At 41.6% G+C, this 19,964-nt stretch overlaps 1 protein-coding gene across 1 annotated transcript; it reads right to left on the reverse strand.

The window, feature by feature from the left end:
- Nucleotides 1-2,429: 2,429 nt before the first annotated feature.
- On the reverse strand, nt 2,430-6,735 carry irx5b (iroquois homeobox 5b). Its single transcript, XM_057328845.1, has 3 exons — nt 6,133-6,735; nt 4,929-5,334; nt 2,430-4,509 (listed from the first exon to the last, which is right to left on the reverse strand). Exons 1-3 carry the CDS (start codon nt 6,352-6,354, stop codon nt 4,088-4,090), a joined length of 1,050 nt encoding a protein of 349 aa, XP_057184828.1. The 5' UTR covers nt 6,355-6,735; the 3' UTR covers nt 2,430-4,087.
- Nucleotides 6,736-19,964: the final 13,229 nt, after the last annotated feature.

The following is a 19,964-nucleotide window of genomic DNA, read 5'->3' on the forward strand; positions in this document are numbered from 1 at the left end:
TGTAGTACACTCTGCTTTCACACTACAATCAAATTTAGGTTTAGGTTAGTTTTTTCTAATAATGATACTTTTTTGTGTGATTCGCACAGATTTAGCCACCTCGAAAGCAAATCCCTTTGTAACTCAGGCTGGAAATAACACAAATGGATTGAGTCAGCTATGGCCTGAATTAGACTTAAGTAAATGTTTTTACAAACGACGTTAAAGTAATTCAGAAGTATAAACCGTTTATATTTGTCTATTACTGTTTAGCACTTAAAGTGTGTCATTTCTGTTCCACAATACTGAATTGCCAAAATAATGCTTTTTTTCCAAAGGTTTAATTAACACTCGACTCATCTGCTCTGATATAATGATAGTTCTGCTCCAAAATTACTCTAACAGTTCGGCAAGTGTTGCAATGTTGCAATTATTTTAACATTCAAAATACATAAAGCTTTTAGATAAACAACAACAAAAAAAACCAATCATCCAGAAAAGCATGTCCAATTTTGAGAGGCATTGCATTTTGTTCAAGTGATGTTTTATGACAAATAATCAAAAGAGGTATTTTTTTGCTTTCTTGAAATTATTCACAGTCTTTCAGATGAATAACCAAACAAGGCTCGACATCCGAAGACAATGTAAGGTGGCATATCTTAATTAGGCAATCGTCCGTCGGCACGCTGTTATCTGCGCGTCGGGCTCTTATCGAATGTGGCATGTGACGACAGCAGCCTCATGTTACGTTCGTGGCTTTGTAGCGAGCGAAGCGTTATTTGCGCTGCTAGGACGGGAGTTGCTAAGGGCCGCAGAGGCTCTTAATGATGCTTTCAATTAAAGAGGAGCCCTGAGGCTAAAGCGCAGCTGTCTGTTTCAAACGCCTCCTTCTCCTAACGCCCGCCTGAGCCTCAGCGGCGTGCGGTACTGTTTAAGTCAATATTATTTTAGAGACTGCCTCCCATCTATTATTGAGTAAATTGAGCCATCAGCGTCTCTGGCCGTTTTCAACCCTAAATGAAATCTATTTGCCAAAGGCCTGAAGGACCTACAGAGATAATATAGAAATAAAGTGCGGGGAGCTTGTTAGGAGAATGAATAATAGCTGCAAGGAAAAGTAGTTTACGTTTTGTCAAAATTTTGGTAGTGTTCTGATGAAACAAAAGAAACATTTGCCAGTGCTTTAAAATTGTGGTTTTCAACTGCCGCTTGCAGGCAACAGGGAAAATTTTTCTTGCAAAAAATAATGCAAGAAAACACTTCTTGGTCTTTTTGATCTCAGAACAGTCATGCAGATTCATTTGTCTAAAAAACTGTTAGGCAAGTAAGGAAGTGTGACAAGCAGAGCGGGACGAGGGCCGTGAGAGATGCGAGACCGGTGCAACGTGCAGCTGACCCGTCCTGCTCTGCTTGTCACAGGTAGATTTATACTTTTTTCTTCGAATAACACCACACAGCAAAATCGCCAGTGTTAAAAAGGTCAAATTAACTCTCACAGTGTATATATAATCCACACGTTGAGAGTGTGGATTATATACACTGAGTGTAAATTTGACCTTTTTTAACAGAGGCGATTTTACAGTGCAGCTACATTTAATACAGGTTCACTTGTACTAAGAATAAAATATTTGTTTTGTGCGATGAATTACTGTTTGCAGTGAGCATGAAATAATCTATATTAAAGATATATTTATATTTCCCTATTCAGACTGTTCATGGTTTATTCCCTGGGAATTAAATGTGGCTGACATGAACTGTGATTTATTTTGGGTGGAAGTATAATAGATGTATGTCATTGAAATGTGCATATTGTTGGGACTTTTTTGTAGTATTACTAGATTACAATATTCAATACCTCTGAGATTTTTGTATACTTTTGTGACACAAATAATTTAATTACTGTGCTGGCACACCTCTTAATATCCAAAAATCTTAAAAAAACAGAAGCAAAACTATCTTAGAACTGCTCAAAATCATACTCATTTAATATGAATGAGTACAAATGATGGACCAGGCAACTTTACCCTCACAGTACATCCTGTGAAAAAAACGAAAACATTTTTAGAAAGTGCTAATTTGATATTCAGTAGTTTGACTCCAGGCTGAAGTGGGCGAGAGGTAATATGAACATCCAACAATTCAGCTTGTGCTGTCTGGCATGTTAGTGTCTATTCACTATGCAGGAAAATACTATTTTAGTCTGAATCGATCAGCTCAAAATCAATGCTTTTAAAAGCTTTACAAACCCTTTAGTTAAGAGCAAAAGCGTGCTTGCATTAAAAATGGCACCTATATTGATCAGGGTGTGAAGACGAGTGGACAAGATTTGTCTTAACACCTTCTATCATACAGACTTGTACGCATAGACTTTTAAAACATTTATTATTATATAAAATGTACATTAAAAGTCATACACACTATTCAATTATCCTGTGTATGCATTTCTTTTAAAAAATATATAATTCCTGAGAGGAAATTTTAGTCAATAATCAGACACAAACTGTGTCATATGAAAAGAAAAACATAATATTGCCTGGTTTCACTATAAACTTCACTTTATGTAATTTCCTAAAAAGGCCTTTTAATTAGCAAGCAAAATATGTCTTCTGTAAGTACAACAGGTTAAATATTTATGTGATAATAAAGGATGTTATATAATTTCTTGCAATGGCAGAGCTGGATGAAAGTGTCACATGTAAACATACAGTATATACATTTTTCACAACCCCAATTTTGAAAAGAAACCCCATTTGTAGTTGTTTTAAACCCTCCTTATAAAGTAATAAAAAGTAAAATAAGCGTGTTAAATGCGACATTGGTACAAGTGGACAGAAGATGATTGGATAGTTTTGATGGAGCATCTTTGGTTACAAAGCTTTGAATTCACTGGATTGTGAAATAGCATTGCACCTTGTACTCAAACTCTGAATTTACCCAAAGGATTAGAGAGCTTTTCAAATCCTTGCAGCCTCTTTTCATGGTTTTGTGTACAAAAACGTTGTATTACCCCTGTAACCCACAGGGCCTGAGTTGCTTCTCTGATGTTTGTTGCTGTTGGACTCTGCTGTTCGAGCAGAAATGGAGAATGGGTGGTAATCCTCTCTTTCATGCCAAGAGTTTACTAAATTTTGAATTTACACGTTTAATCCCTTTTAAAATGGTCTTTTGAACATTTTTAGCCCCTCACTGTTCCTGCATCACTTCAACACACGTTTCATGTTTAGATGCTGTATGGAGCATAAATTTAATATCTCCTCCAGTTAAGAGTGCTGTCCCATAATCCCCTTGCAATAAATGTTGACTTAAATATACAATTTATCCTCTGTATTAAGCCCAGGAGGCGACTATTACAGTTATTGAGTGTTTTCTTTGAGTCCATATAAGTGAAGCACAGTTGTGAGAAATTCTGGAAGGCACTGCACAATGTTCTTAAAGAGTGGTGATGGAATAATCCTCACGGGGTTGAAATATATGTGAAGAATAGCTTGAGTTCAACAAATGCAGCTACTAAATTGTCTTGACTGACTCTTCTGAACCTGATGCCAACCCTGCAAGCCTTTATATAGTATCTGTCATATATTTCAGTGAGCCAATCAAACCGCGTTTACATATTAAACAAATTCTTAACACATGATTGCTAAATACAGGGAAATTTGAACTATGCATAATGTTATAGTGCATGGCAAACCAACCACTGATCATGTTTTAAGGAATAAACTTCATAATCCCTAAATTATTTCTGTCATAAAACATCTTAGGTAGGTTTTGCAAAATGGCACAGATAATCAGGCGTAATATATGAACATCCAGTAAAAAAGATTGTATGAAGTATTAAATAATAGATAATTGTAACAGCAGATTGGAATTACAAAACTTTTTTTAAAGGACTACTTTGGCCTCTTGCACAAACATGTTACATTGAATGGATATATTTGAAGAAAAATAGCATTTCAGCATACAACATGACGTCATTCCTAAATGTAAAAAACGTCGCGCGTCTCTATAAATCAGAGGCATACCACAGTTGTTTTATTTGCACTGGATATAATAATAAATTAAAGCGCTGATGTGGCTAGAGAGTGAGTTTGCTGTCTCTGTGTAACGAAGTCTAAATTAATCCGTTTAGATGTTTGGGGTTGGATTCGTGCAGGGATCCGAATGCGCTATAGTTCGTGAAGCCCGCGCGGAAAGCAGACGTGTAGTATAAATGTCTCGGGGGATACGGGCACTGCACGGGTGACCCGGCGGGTGATGACCTCCCTGATGTTTCGTCACACCTCTTATCGGACGTAGCCATTTCAGCAAGAGACCACAGTTTGGGTTTGGGGGTCGAGTTTGCTGAATGAATGACAGATGTGGGTTTGCAGTTCTCACTGGGGGGCTTCGGGCTTTCTCTGTTGTCGTTTAGGGGAGAGGAGGTTGTGGCCACCGGAGACTCGGGTTCTGTCCGCTTCTCGTGTTCTTCACAGTCGATTATAACACGATCCATCGTGTCGTCGTCTGTGCGCTTTTCTGAACAGTCGTCGCGAACTGCAACATGAGGTTAAACAAAGAAACCATTAAGATTTTTTGGCTTATAAGCACTGGCAGGACCTTTTTAATATTTATATGTGGAAGTCTGCACTTTCAAGATTCGAAAAACGAATCTAATGCAGGATAATCATTTTAAATTTAACATAAAAACAGCATGAAATTAATATTTAGGTAAATCTTCAAATCGTTTAAATTTGAACAGTTCATATCATTAAAACCGTTAAAGAAGCCTAACTTGAGTCTATTGTTGCAATTAATCACCGACTTCAATATAAGCCTTACATATTAATTTGATTTTTACTAACATATCGGCAATTGCTATTATTATGATTATAATTATTATAATGATCATTAACAGTACGCACATGAAAGAAAAAACGTAAGAAAGTGAATTCATTAGGAAACTAAATGCACACCTGAATCTTTGGTCGTCTCTGTTGTTTGGGTAGTCTTTAGCGGTTCATCATCTTCATCGTTTTTCTCTAAATCAATGCTGTCCCCATCATCCTCATCCTCACTCCTGTTTCGTGGTGTCCAGGTCATCTTATTTTCTTTTTTCAGTCTCCTCCGTGCGTTAGCGAACCAGGTGGACACCTGAGTCAGAGTCATTTTGGTGATGATGGCCAGCATGATCTTCTCACCTTTAGTAGGATACGGGTTTTTTCTGTGTTCACTCAGCCATGCCTTCAGGGTGGCGGTGGCATCTCGGGTGGTGTTCTTCCGGTATGCGGGGTCTCCAAACGGGTACGCACACAGTGGCCCAGCGTACGGGTGGTAGCCCATAGAGCCTGTTACACCCGGTGAATGGTCGTATGGGGAGCCCTGGGCAATGAATTAATACAGATGATTATACATTGATGATTTATCTTGGCTCGGCTCTGCTGTTTAAATGTGTCAGAATAGGGCGGACAGTTTGTAAAGTGCATCTTCATACAAATAAAAATATTTAATTTATACTGATCGAAAACATATAAAATACGTTCTTTATTTTTTTTCGTTTTGTTTAAATGACAAATAAAATACCTATTAATATTCTGAACAATTATCATCGAATAAGGAAATCTGTTAACTATATTTTGTAGGGCTGTTTCTATTATGTAAACTACATTTGTTAAAAATAAAAAAGCGTGATAGTAAAATAAATCTCGTCTTTTATGCATGTTAGTTAATGGTTGGTAAAATTATTTGTTTTGGTTATATTTATTTTGTTATAAAATAAATGCAGCAAATGCATTCCAATAAAAAAATAACGAGAAACACAAACAAATCACTGATTATTAACTTGTACAGTATTTTTTTTATTTCATTTTCAGTTTGTATGTAATTGAGCTTTTATGTTTCTTTGTTTTAAAACGAAATAACTAAGAATAAGAAACGCAAGTGAACCATTATTAGTGAACAAGTTAAACATATTTTGGTTTATGTTGAGAAAAGACAAATCAACACATTTCACTTTAAACCCTTTTTTTACTAAATGAACTTTAATCGACAGTGGCATTAAAAGTTAGCTCCGGAGCTCAAAGATGAAAGCAGCACACATGATTATAATGTCATAAAATGATTAAAATAAACGACAATAAAAGCTCTCCGAAATCCAATGTGTGTGTGGATAAAACTCACCACATATGTAGTAAAAGGGACTGTGGATTCAGAACTGTACTGGATTGAGTTAAAGGCTGTAGCGTTGCTGAAAGCTGTGGACGCGTACGGGGCAAACGCCGAGCCGCCGGAGGATCGTCCCAGATCATGCGTGCGCGGGCCCGTGATCGCACCGGACGCGTGCGGAGGGCACGAGTACAGGGAGAGTGAAGACTGGTACAAGTATCCTGGAGAAAACGCCATGGCTGAATTACAGTCTTCCCACAAGTCCAAGAGTCAGGACACTCATCATCTGTGCCATCCAAATCAAGATCACAGATTTAAACCATATCTCAGCTCCTGATGATAGACATGTAAATGTGATTTTCTGATCATCGGCTGTGGGTCTTTTGGAGGGGGACGTAACGGCGAGTGTCACAGAGCTCCGTCCGCTTCCTCATGGATAGCCATTGAAAGAAGGAAAAGCTCAAGCTGAGTTTTCCTGCCCATCTCTCTCTCTCTCTCTCTCTCTCTCTCTCTCTCTCTCTCTCTCTCTCTCTCTCTCTCTCTGTCTCTCTCTCTCTCTCTCTCACTCACTCACTCACTCACTCACTCACTCACTCACTCACTCACTCACTCACTCACTCACTCAAACATACACACCTTCGCACTTTCTGTACTTTGTCTTGCCAAAGGGGGAGCTGACATATGGACGCGGTTTTGGGTTCATGCGCTTTTAACCACAAGAGCGAGTCCTATTTATGCTTTTAATTATCCAGGTTAATTTATTTTACATTAACGATAATTCAAGGATTATAACAAGTTAAAAGATAGCTGGGTAGAAAGCAATGGGAAAAGAAAAAACGATCTAAAGGTTGTTAATGCTTTTAAAGTGTGTCGCCACTCGCCACTTTCTGATGGCTCTCAGTATCTCAGTTAAAAGGCTTTTCCAGTGTAGACTGCTTTATTTATTCTGTAATGAGTTTTTTTTTTCAATTTTGATGAATGAGATTGGATAGCAGCACTAGAGGACGCATGTGAGTCTATCCATTCCATTGCGCTCCATGCAGGATCTGATGCGCACAGGAGTTCATGCACTATTAGCATGTCTGAGATACACCGGAAATGTTACGAGCTCTCTCCTGAAAAATACTTTGCTCAGACTACATGCAAGAGATGCAAGAGCCAGTCCGCTGGAAAAGGTAACGGGAACAGGTGTATATGCTTATAGCCTATGTACGCATGTGCACTTTATATGCGAGAATAGACCATGAGCGCACAAATTGTTTAGGCCAGGTCATTACATTAAAACTGTTAGTAAACTGTTTATCCAGGCACATTCTTTAGACACCTCTCAGCAGAATCTGTAGATATGTTGAATTCCATGAATTCTGGTGTTGAATTCTATGACCAATGTAAACACATGCACATAGACAATTGATCTAATCCCATTTGCGAGCTCTATTTATAGATTTAAGTACGTAATCCTCACGTTTAGACTGCAGTGAGTGAGAACTATACAGTATGTATGAAGCATTTGGAGTTGTTATCAATGCACACCTGTCGACTCTGAAACATCTGTTTCTACTTGGGCAAGTTTGTTTCACATTCATTTGCAGGCATTTCATTTATTGATAGTTGAGTTTTATTTCATTGCTTGAGTTGATTTTAACTGGTATTAAGTGTCTTGATTTGTGCTTAGATGCCAGTTCCTCAGATCAGGAAATCATATGGAGGACATTGTCATAAAGGCAAAGGTAATTCAGTGATGCTTTGAAATTATCTTGACACACTTTCACAGTTAAAAAATGATCAGTTCCTTCACAGTTCATTGTTAAATGAGACGATGTTAATATACCGACCCAAGTTTTTGAGGCAGGAGATGGATTAAAGGGATGGTTCATGCAAAAACTTCATGTTATATGTGTTATGTATTAAGCAAGTATCATGTTATTAACCTGTTTGACGTTTCCTGTAGGAACACAACAATGTTAGGAAGAATGTTACAGTATAACAGCCTCAATCAATGAGAAAAGAACAGAATTGACAGTGTTTGACATTCAACATACAAATTTTCCCCACCTCTTAAAAGCAAAGTAATGCCTAAGCACAAAATGTAATATAAAACACAACATATACTGTACATAATTAATAACAATAAATATTAAACATATTTTTATTAAATAAGTTTTGTTAGTTTCCATTAATGAGGGTAATCTCTTCAATGGATTTAAAAAGGCTTTCCCCTGAAGCATGCATTCTGTTTGACCTAAAACAAACAAAAAATAAATAACAACAATAAATAAAAAAATCTACTGTATATGTTTCATTAATGGTTATATGTTGACTGTAACCTTTAAGATAACTCGAAGTTAAATCCTACTTTTTGTTTTATGCAGTTAACACCATGAAAATTCTTCTCTGTGATAAAAAAACCTAATGGTTTGTTTCTAAAGATTATAGTTTCATTCAGAGAGAGTCGATAAATCCAAGGGCAGAATGAACATTGATTAACTATAATGGTGCATTAATAATGGTCTTTATTCACAAAACACTATCAGATTTAGTGCATCTTAGACAATTGAGATGACTTCATTACACAGTTGCTTTGCTCTTGAAAGTCGAGAGACGGATATGATCAGATGATGCATTCATAGTCCAGAAATTCAGTGCTATTGAAATGATTGAGACATCTGGAAAACATCTGAAATGTATCTTTTGAAACTGATATATATATTTCCACAGTAAGTTCTTGAAAAACCAAAATGGACAAAATGACAGAGTGATAACAGCTGTTAGGATATATTTTGGCATTCACTTCCCTGTTTTGGCCTTGCTTAACATACAGATTTACCAAACATTGTTGGATTACGTTATCTATATCCGTGTTGACTAATTGCTTGTGAATTCTTTTCTTGAGTCTTCAGCTAGGGAATCCACTAGCGTAACTAAAATGGAGAACTGCCAACATTAGCTCTGTTTTTTTTTAACTTTCACGTTTATCCTGTAAGGTAATTCCTATGTCAAGAAAATCACTCAATGAGTATTCATCACTCAATGAGTCCTTGTTTCAGACGGTCTTGTGACCCTAGGTGGATCATGTGGCTTTGAGACTTTTAGTGTTTAGACATTGTTGTGGATATCACATGTCACTGGTTGAAAATGGACACACCAAAGCTAGAACTGGATTAACTGAAGAGTCTGCAGCAGCTGCCGACTGGAAATTGGTGGTAAAACTGAGAGTTAAAATCAAATGCTTTGTTTTTCTGTTCATTGCCCGTTGCTAAAGGTATCCCCTGCAATGAACATTTACTGTATGGAATTGTGCTCTCAGTTCTGTGTAATGTGCATAAAAGAAACGCAAAACAATTGTACTGTTAGTAACAGTCTTCAGATTCGATTGGCCCTTTAGCAATCCAACAATGATAGTATTAAAGGGGTGATATGACATGGCTAAAACGAATATTATCGTTTGTTTTAGATGTAATGCAATGTATATACACGATTTAAGGTTAAAAAACGCTGTATTTTCTACATACCGTGCATGTTTGTGAAACATCTCCTCTTTGCACCGCCTCTCTGATGAAACGCACAGATTTTTTACAAAGCTCAAGGCTCTGAAAAGTGAGGTGTGCTATGATTGGCCAGTAAACCAGTGCGTTAATTGGTCGAATACTGCAAGGGTGTGACAGAAATGTAAAGCCTCTTACCATATTTGGAACATCAGGTTCCAAAGCAATTGTACTGACAGGTACGCCCACCTTACTTGAATTTTTGCAATTTTACGTGTCTAATACATGCATGGGCAACTTATAACACACCAAAGACACAGAAAAACACGTATTCGTGCCATATGACCCCTTTAAATATAACTGAGATGCTCTACTGTTTGTATCACTGCAATCATTACAAACTACAGTATGTAATGTAATGACCAAGAATGATGTCATGAGGATTTGGACATACATTGGGACAAAACACTAAACTTTTAAGGTAATTATTTCACAGAATTAAGAAATACTACACTTATTTTCAATCCATCCGTTCTGGGCCAGTGTCTGTTGAATTTCAACTAAATCAAACCTCAGGAGTGACATAGTCATCTAACAGCAATGTGAAAGACTGACAGCATGACAAGACACATTAAAACTGTGATCTGTAAAAATAAAGTAATAATAATTTTTTAACTGTTCCTAAATACATGTACGCATATTACTGTTGAATTGCTTCAAGGACCATTGTGTAATTTTTAGTAGCATCTAGCAGTGAGGTTTTGAATTGCAACCAACCTCTCATTCCACCCATCCCCTCTCTCTCTCAAAGGTGGACAACGGTGTTGTGTGTGCTTAGGCGAGTTATATAAACAACAAGTGAAGGTCACACACACGGCTTGAACGGATCACCTCAGTTTACTATCTTGTACCACTCACTCTCACAACGCATGTGCACATCAGATAACCACATAACCTAGCGGCAGAACACAGGACATGCAGGATATAACAAACGGCTGATCGCATACATCAGGGGTCTTCAACTACTTTTCTTTGAGGGTCAGATTCCAAAAGTATAAATAGGATGCGGGCCAGTTTTTTTTACCATATTCTCATCTCTTCTGTTATTTATTGCGTTTTGTTCATTTTATACTGTTTTTGTTGATGTTACTTATAGGCCATGATTAAAACATGCAAACAAATATTGCATCCAGTATTTGTGCCTTTTCATGATATTAAATTAAAAGGGATATTGTCTTTTTAATTGTATTTTATATTCCTTAATGCATTACTTTACCCAAAAATTGCTACTAATTTACTCACCCACAGTCCTCCAGTACATCGAGATGTGGATGCATTGTTTTTTCAAGAAGATATTTCTGAATATATTTGGTTGAATTAATTAAAGTTAAATCAATAAAAGTAAAAAACGCAAATACATTCAACACAAAAGTAATCCCTGCCCCTTGTGACGTTAAATTAGCGTCTTATAAAGCGCGTCAATTGGTCTGTGCAAGAAACTGAACGCTTATCACATCTTCGGGTGAATTCCCATCGCATTCGTGTGTCCCACGCACTTATAGGGCAGATCCTAGTGCGAGTTCTGGCGGAGATGAACAGCTGTTTTTCGTAAATATAGCCATTATTCATAATGAACGCAGTAATAAAAACAACACCGTTTCCCCCTTCTGAGACAACCGTTCACGTGGTGTACCCTTCCTACAGTTAGACTACTTTCAAGGGCACAAAACACGTTTTAGACAGGACCTATCGCGTGCGCAAACCGATTGCCTGTGGCTGTGCAATGCATTGCTGATTATAACGTTGTAATTAATATTAAGTTTCTTGAACTGACCGATCAAATCGCTTAATAAAACGTAAAACATTATGAGCCGCGGGAATTACTTTCGTTTTGAATGTAGCAGCGTTTTGGACTTTTAAATATGTGGCGTCTCAGGAGGACGTGCATTTAAAGCACACCGTTCTTAAAGTCTCTCCACTTATTTGAAATGTTAAGGCGGGCCAGGAAAAGATGATTGGCGGGCCGCATTAGGCCCGCGGGCCGCCAGTTGACTAGCCCTGGCATACATACCATTCACGGAAAACAGTACGTACCCATTTTGCCCCGTTGAGTACATACCTACTGAAATTGAGTACCTACTCATTGAGTATGCGATTTGGGACGCAGCGTGGGATTATGACAATTGTAAGGTCTTTATACACCTCTCAAGACATGATGATATATTATATTGCATTGCTGTCAATAGATCCTCCAAAAAACGACCGCTGGTCCTTTAAAAGTGAATATGAACTTGTTGTCTTCGCAGTATTTGAGGTCTAAAAATTACAGAGCATATTTTGTGTCATTTAAACCTGTTTCTCCAGTTTTCATTTTCTGTAAATATATGCAAATAGAATAGTTAATTAAACTAAAACGTTGAGTGTACTTAAGATATCAAGTTTACATGTGCCCAACTCATCAATTTATTCAGAATAGTTCAGGCAACATAGATTTCTTTAGTTGACTGCTGTTGTCTGCGGGCAAATTAAACAGCTTATTCTTTTAATTGTCTCAATATTCCAACTTTAAAAAAACTTTTCAAATACCCATAAACACTTTGCACTTTAATATTTTGAGAATTTATGCTTTGTTTAAAGAATAAAAACTGACGAGCCATTTAAATAATTGTCAATAAAATGTCATAGGGGTTTAAACTTAATATTATTGTTGTTGTTTTGTAGTAAAACCAGCAGACAGTGCAAATCACCCTCCTGGATCCTGTTCGATGCTTCCTGTTTACCTCCAAACACAATAAGTTGCACATCTAAACATTTGTTGTGTATTTCTCTGGAGGAAGAATCAAGTTTAATGTCTGACACAGAGTCAGGAATTATTTTTAATACACTCTGCTGTACCATTCTTAAGTATTAAGTTAAGCTCACTTAACTGCAATTTCTGTATCCCGAGTTATTATTAGGTTTAGTTTGATTTTTATTCAACTGCACGTTTTTGCAACAAACACATGTAGTATGTTGAGTTAACTTAACACTCCTGTGTTCCAAACATAATTGAGTCAGACCAACAATATGTCTTAACATATTCAAGTTGGATCAACAAATCATCTTTTACAGTAGTTCACATAAAGTAGTTCAACAAAAACACATACCTATAAATAGTACATTTTACAAGAAGAAAAACTGCATTGAAATGGTCACTTAATTTTTTCCGCAGCTGTATATTTGAATATAGAGTGAAGCTGTCAATTTTCCAAATTAATCACTTTTGACCACTACATTATACTACTGTGTACTGTACTCTAGGTGGAGTGAGGAACAGGTCTGAAAGTAAAAATATATGATCATTCAATACTGGGTTTCCTAAATGTCATTTTGTATATGGTTAAGTTAAGGATAAAAATAGTTGAAATAACCCAGCAAGTATTTAGAAACATCAAATGCTTTAAATGGTCTGCAGTCCAAGACAAATCAGTCATTGTCCAGAAAGGCCAAAGTACAAGCAGCTACATGCTCACAGTGTTTCCTAATTAATTGCAAAAGGCTTGAATTACACATTCAACCATTATGTAGGAAAACAATTTCAGTTACCTCTTCAGTTACCAATCTTTGTGTAATGAATACCCATTGGCCCCAACTGTTTAAACCTTCTTAAATGGAGGGACATTTTACAGAGACATTCTTGTCTAATGAAAGACACGACATGCCAGTTGAAATGGAGGCAGGAACAGCTGTGACATGTGGAGGGCATGCTGGGATATTTTAAAGTGACGTTTCACTGAAGGGAGACACAGCACTAGTCTGACTGATTTCCAGTCTTCTGTCTCTGGAACTGTGGGAAATAGCTTCAGTTACAAAGTCTTGTGTTGGAACTTTATGATGGCTTTTTACAAAATGTGTGGATGAGTGAATGAATATATGTGCGTTATAAAAGGAAATAACCTTTGTATGGTGTTCATGTACATGAAAATGTATGAAAAATTAAAGATGTTTAGCACCATAGTATATATTTTGTAATGTTAAATTACATTATTAAAAATAATGTTAAATAAAAAAATAACCACATGATTTTTAGTAAACATTGAAAAGTAGTCCCACAGGGCCAAACACCACATTTTTTAAATTATTACTGTAAAAGTAATTGTCCTATGAGAACATTTCAATCTTTTCAAGTTTACTAACTTTTTAAATGCTTTTTATGTTCATGTTTTGTTTTCCCATAACCCAAACCTTTCCACAATTTGAAAATCTATAAAATATTACTAAACTGTAAATATTGTTTTTACATAAGTTTATTTTCCAAAAGTCTGTAATTTAAGAAACGCTCACACATGGATACTACTAAAGTCTTAATGAACATGGGTGCTGCTATAAATGACTCAAAGCCTGCTGGGAATTTCTAAATGAAGTGTAGTGGAGGTTGAGTCTGGTCTGGAGTCTGACAGATGAACTGTGGTTAATGGCCACTTATACAGGGGTCTCATCTCCACTGGTCCGTGTACACACATCAGCAGGTGACTAAAACAGCCACTGCACTTGTCAAACTGTCACATTACTGGCTAATGAAGAGTAATCATGCCTACGTTGAGTGAAATGTTATTCCTCATCTAAAGGGTATTTGTGCTTGTCAACCCGTTTTAGATTAGGACAGAAAAAGACTGCATGATGCAGTTATGAGTAAGATAAGAGGACGTTAGTGTGATAATGCTTGTTTAATGATGGTTTTCTTGTGCCTTTAGGGAGCTGTTCAAACCTCATGTTCATTATGGATATCATGGTACAGTTCTGTAGTATAACGTTTATAAAAGACACTTTGCAGATTTAGCCTAAATTGAGATCTCACTCAGAAGACAATATGTTTTTTTTTTGTAATTTTTTTGTACTTGATAAACTTGTATTTGACATAATTAAAAAATACTTGACTTTGGTTAAAGGTTTGACAAATGGAGTTAACTACAATTTGTTCTAAATTTAAAAATATTTTTTTTCTGTAATGCTGTAGAAAGTGATGAAAAGAACTCAGTTAATTTAATTTGGTAATACTTTGTTTGTTAATATTACTTTTATTTTCTACAATTATAATCAATTCAAGTGTATTTAAATTGCAAATTTTCCAATGTTGCAAAGCACATCTCATCTTTATTCATGGACTGGTACATCATGCCAAAGCCTGTAATACACACATTGGTCCACTAGAGAATGCATGTTAGTGTTACAATATCCCCTTCTAGGCATGAAAATGACACGCATGTATGAAGGTGGAGTACCAGCAGCAATTCCTCGATGCCAACAACAGTAACGTTAACAACACCATATGTTATATTTTTTGTGCTGTAAAGATTTTTTGTTTAATCAGACATCATAATTTGTGTATGTTTGTTATTTCGTATGCACAATTTAGATGTATTTGAGCACGTAACCCGACCCCACCTATAAAAACGTCTCGGTTACGGTTGTAACCTCGGTTCCCTGATGGAGGGAACGAGACGTTGTGTCGAACCGACAGATGGGGTTCGTCCCTGAGAACCAATCGCTTCCGACTTCTTAGAAAAGGCCAATGAAAATTGGCGAATGAAATTTGCATGCCGGACTCATTCATTTCACCTTAGTTCTGAGGAGCCTGAGACCTCTCACGACTGCTGCAGTGGACAGCACGTGTCGTGTGTGTGACCTTCACTTGTTGTTTATATAACTCGCATAAGCAAACACAACACCGTTGTCGACACAACGTCTCGTTCCCTCCATCAGGGAACCGAGGTTACAACCGTAACCGAGACGTTCCCTTTCTGTCGGTCTCTCGACGTTGTGTCGAACCGACAGATGGGGTTCCAATGGAAAATGGCATAACACTGTGCCCTGTCACAATCTCAACGAAGCGACGGTGACTGGCCTGGGCGTGTCAGCCGTAAGCGCTACCGCGAAATTGTAACCTACCAGTGGGTAGGTAGGGGGTCCCAGAGCTTTCTTGAAAGGTGGGAAGGCCCCTACCTTCGGCCTCACAGGCGGCGGCCTTGTTTCCCTAACAGCGAGAAGCCACCCGGAACCGTAAGGCCACTGGGTAAGCGCTACTTCCTCAAGCGGGGGATGCGCTACAGAGACCACTTCCTACCGCAGGGAGGAGACTAGTGGAGGTACCAACATGGTCTCACCGATGGGGGAGAACTCATGGGAAGAAAGTGCGGACTGAAGGAGTTAACCACGAGGTGGAGGTCCACCTGGGGAGGTCATGGGTTACCAAGGTGGGAACCAGCATGAGGATACATAAGACGGAACCGCCCTGCTGGGGGGTTGCAACGTCTGGTAGCACTAGGTCCGGTTAGAGCTATGTTGCGAATAACTCAGGTGATACCCGGCCTAAGGGGCAGGGCTGCTCTGCCCAGCCTGCCCACAGGAGGTGCTTGCTTAGTGATGGATGGAGTGCCTGTTCTTCACCCAGTGGGGGAAGAAGGGAGGCTAGTAGTACGCTGACCCCCTTAGGAGAAAGGGGGGGAAGGTACTGTCATAGGCGTACACCCTACCGGTCGCCGGTCTTGCCTGATGCCCGCAAGACTCGAGCTGACCGGTTTTACGCAAAGGCTGTAGGACCTCGCGAAGGTGATGGGTGTAGCCCAACCCGCAGCTCTGCAGATGTCTGCCAGAGAGGTGCCTCGAGCCAGTGCCCACGAGGAGGCTGTACTCCGTGTGGAGAGCGCTCTCACCCAGTGGGCGTAGGCGATCTTAGGACAGGAACGCCATAGTGACGGCGTCCATGATCCAGTGCGCCAATCTCTGTTTGAGACAGCCCTCCCTGCTGATCTCCAAAACAGACAAAGAGCTGCTCAGAGCTTCTGCGGCTCTGTGTGCGGTCCAAGCATAAGCGCAATGCGCGTACTGGACACAACACGGATGAGGTTGGGTCTTCCTCCCCGGTGGGGTGCGCCTGTAAGTTCACCACCTGGTGTCTCGGGGGAGTGGTGGGAACTTTGGGCACGTAGCCGGGCCGGGGTCTCAGGATAGCGTGAGAATAACCGGGCCCGAGTTCTAGGGTCTGTGCAATGAGGCTCACTGGGGGAAAGACGTACTTCCGCTTGTCCCACTGCCAGCTGTGCGCTAGAGCATCCGTGCCGAGGCAGGGAGTATCTTAGCGGGCAATGGGTGGTGTCCAGGGAGGCGAAGGGGTCTACCTGAGCCCAATGAGCTGGCTAGGCGGGGGTGGAGTCGCCACTCTCCGCGAGGCCTCAACTGATGAGAGAGCACATCGGCTGTCTGGTTCAGGTCACCTGGGATATGTGTGGCTCGCAGGGATCTGCTCACCTGCGGACTCCACAGGAGGAGGCGTCGGGCGAGTCGTGTTAGCTGCCGTAAGCGAACGCCACCCTGGAGGTTAAAAACGCTACGGCAGTTGTGCTGTCCGTTCGGACCAGCACGTGCTTGTTCTGCACGAGAGGTAGTAACCCCTTCAGTGCAGGTAGCACATCCAACAACTCTAGGCAATTTGATATACCTGCGCAGGCGGGGGCCCGTCCATCGCCCCGACACTGCGTGCCCATTGCACACGGCACCCCAACCCTGCAGGGAGGCGCCTGTCAACCCTGACGCATCTCGCCTGCCCGAGAGGGACCCCCGTACGTAGAAAGGTCATTGAAGACCAAGGGGTTAGGGTGCGTCGGCAGAAAAGCGTAATCACCATCCGCCTGCTGCCGGAGTGCCACGCTCTCCAGGGAACTCGACTCTGTAGCCAGTGTTGGAGCGGTCTCATGTGCATCAACCTGAGGGGTATCACCACCGTCGAGGATGCCATGTGCCCAGGAGCCTCCTCCCGCTGACTGCTTGAAAAATTCCAGGCAGTTCAACACTGACTGAGCGCAGTCGCGCTGTAATGGAGACAGAGTTGAGTTCCATACCAAAAAAGAGGATGCTCTGCACAGAGGAGAGCTTGCTCTTTTTCGGTTGACCTGTGGTCCCAATCGATCTAGGTGCCGAAGCACTAGGTCCCTGTGTGTACATAACAGATCTCACGAGTGTGTCAAATGAGACAGTCGTCGAGATAGTTTAGTACCCGCACACCTCTCTCCCAGAGGGGAGTGAGGGCGGCTTCCACAATCTTTGTGAAGACTCGTGGGGACAGGGACAGACCGAAGGGGAGGACTCTGTACTAATATGCCTGACCCTCGAAAGCGAACCGTAGGAACGGGCGATGACGAGGGAGAATGAGACATGAGTGTAAGCATCCTTCAGGTCGATTGCCATGAATCCATCTTGACATCTGACAGATGCCAGGATGCGCTTCTGTGTGAGCATCCTGAACGGCAGCTTGAGTAGGTGCCTGTTCAGGGTACGCAGATCTAGCAACCCCCTTTTTGGGGACGATGAAGTACGGGCTGTAAAACCCGTTGAACATCTCGGCTAGAGGGACGAGCACGATCGCTTCCTCACCAGAGGGGTGGCGACCTCGGCCCGAAGCACGGGGCATCCTTGCCTCAGCTGAGGTTAAGAGGATGCCCGGAAACTTGGGTGGGCGTCCGGGGAGTTGGATCGCATAGCCGAGATGGACCGTATCCCGTAGTCACCGTGACGGTTTGGGAAGCTCCTGTCAGGCTCCCAGGGACGAACAGGGAGGCTAGGGGTACGTTCTGCTTCATCGACCTCCCGGGGGTGGTTCGATGGCTGGCAGTACGGATCCCTCGCCGTGGGGGGGGACCCCCGGGGAGGAGATCGGCTCTGCAGTTTTACCTGTCTGGCGATGATGTGGCACAAAGCACCGTCGATTGAGAGTGCTTAGGCTGCTGATTATCCTCGACATTGGGTCTCGCCATGACGCAACGTCGAGTTGTCGAACACCGTCGTGTAGAGGGTGAGAGCGGCTGTGATAAACGCCCAGAGAGGGAGAAAACTTTTAGAAAGGTGTTCTCGATCTCCCGGGGGTCTTCCCATGAGGGCCGCTTTGGCTTTCGCCACGGCTGCTGATGGGGTGGTGGTCTCCTCTTCGATGTCTCGAAGAAGACCAGGGCTGCTGGGAAGCAGACAGTGCACGGGATCTCGGCGGCCAGAGGGCGGTCGAGTCGCGGCTGGGGAGGACATACTTGATATCCTCTGTCTGCTCCCTAACTATCGAACTCGACAGTATCACCAAACAGCCCCCCCTTGCGAGATGGGTGCATTGAGAAAGCGGACTTACTCAGTGTTACTCACCTGTGCAAGGTTCAGCCAGAGGTGTCTCTCCTGGACCACAAGTGTGGACATCGCACAACCCAGGGCCCACGCGATCACATTGTTTGCCTGAGAGCGAGGTCGGTGAAGCCGCGGAGTTCCTGCATAAGCGCTGGGTCGGTCTTACCCTCGTGAAGCTCTCTCCATGCATTGGCCTGCAGGAAGGCCATAGCATGGAGAGAGGGGACAGCTTGGCCTACAGCAGAGTAAGCTCTCGACACCTCAGATGCCGAAAAGCCTACGTGCTTTGGGCGGGAGTCTAGGTCGAGCCCCTGGAGACATCGACGTATCCTCTAGCTGGCCCACCATCGAGGGAAGAAAGGGTGATGGAACTAGTTGGCGTGTACGCGCCGAAGGGGGCATTCCAGGTCATACTAGGTTCCTCATGCACTTCCGGGGGAACACGGCACTGAGGGCGAGTGCGGCTTAGAGCCGCTCTCAAGCCCGATGTACCGTGTATTCAGCCGCGAGCGTTGGGAGAGGCAGTGCGGTGCACCGCAACCCAATGCCGGCGGTCCGGGAAAGCATGGCTGACATTTCGACGTCCGCTTCTTCCTGATCTCGACCCCCCGAGGGAGGGAGCTTCAAGGAATCGTCAGAGCCTGATGCCAGTAAGTTACCTTCCAATGCTGCAACAGACATCTCAGCATCACGTACCGTGTCCGATACGTGATTGAGGAATAAGACGGCGGACCGTCTATTGGGAACGGTCAGACGAGCAAGACAAGGTGCGAACGGTCCGCGAGCCAGTGGCTGACGGATTAGCGCTCACAGTAATCCTCATATCACCCTCGCTGCTCGCCGTAGCGGGCGGCAGGGCCGTAGTCCTGCCGTCACGGAACGGGAAGCAGACGAGGTGGTGGAACACAGCCACCCGTGACGCAACGTCTGAATCGTCAACTGCCCGCAGTGCAAAGACGCCGTCTCCCTTTTATACCCGGATATCCGGGGGTGGAGTCTAGGATGCAAATTTCATTCGCCAATTTTCATTGGCCTTTTCTAAGAAGTCGGAAGCGATTGGTTCTCAGGGATGAACCTCATCTGTCGGTTCGACACAACATCGAGAGACCGACAGAAAGGGAACTAACAGTTTGCATATTATAAAATAAAAAACAAAACACATAACAAATGCTATAATTATTCTAAGCGTTCCAACGCTGATTCCTGGAGCGCGATCAT

The sequence above is a fragment of the Triplophysa rosa genome, unplaced genomic scaffold, assembly GCF_024868665.1.
Source record: "Triplophysa rosa unplaced genomic scaffold, Trosa_1v2 scaffold86_ERROPOS1239135, whole genome shotgun sequence".
NCBI classification, from domain to species: Eukaryota; Metazoa; Chordata; class Actinopteri; order Cypriniformes; family Nemacheilidae; genus Triplophysa; species Triplophysa rosa.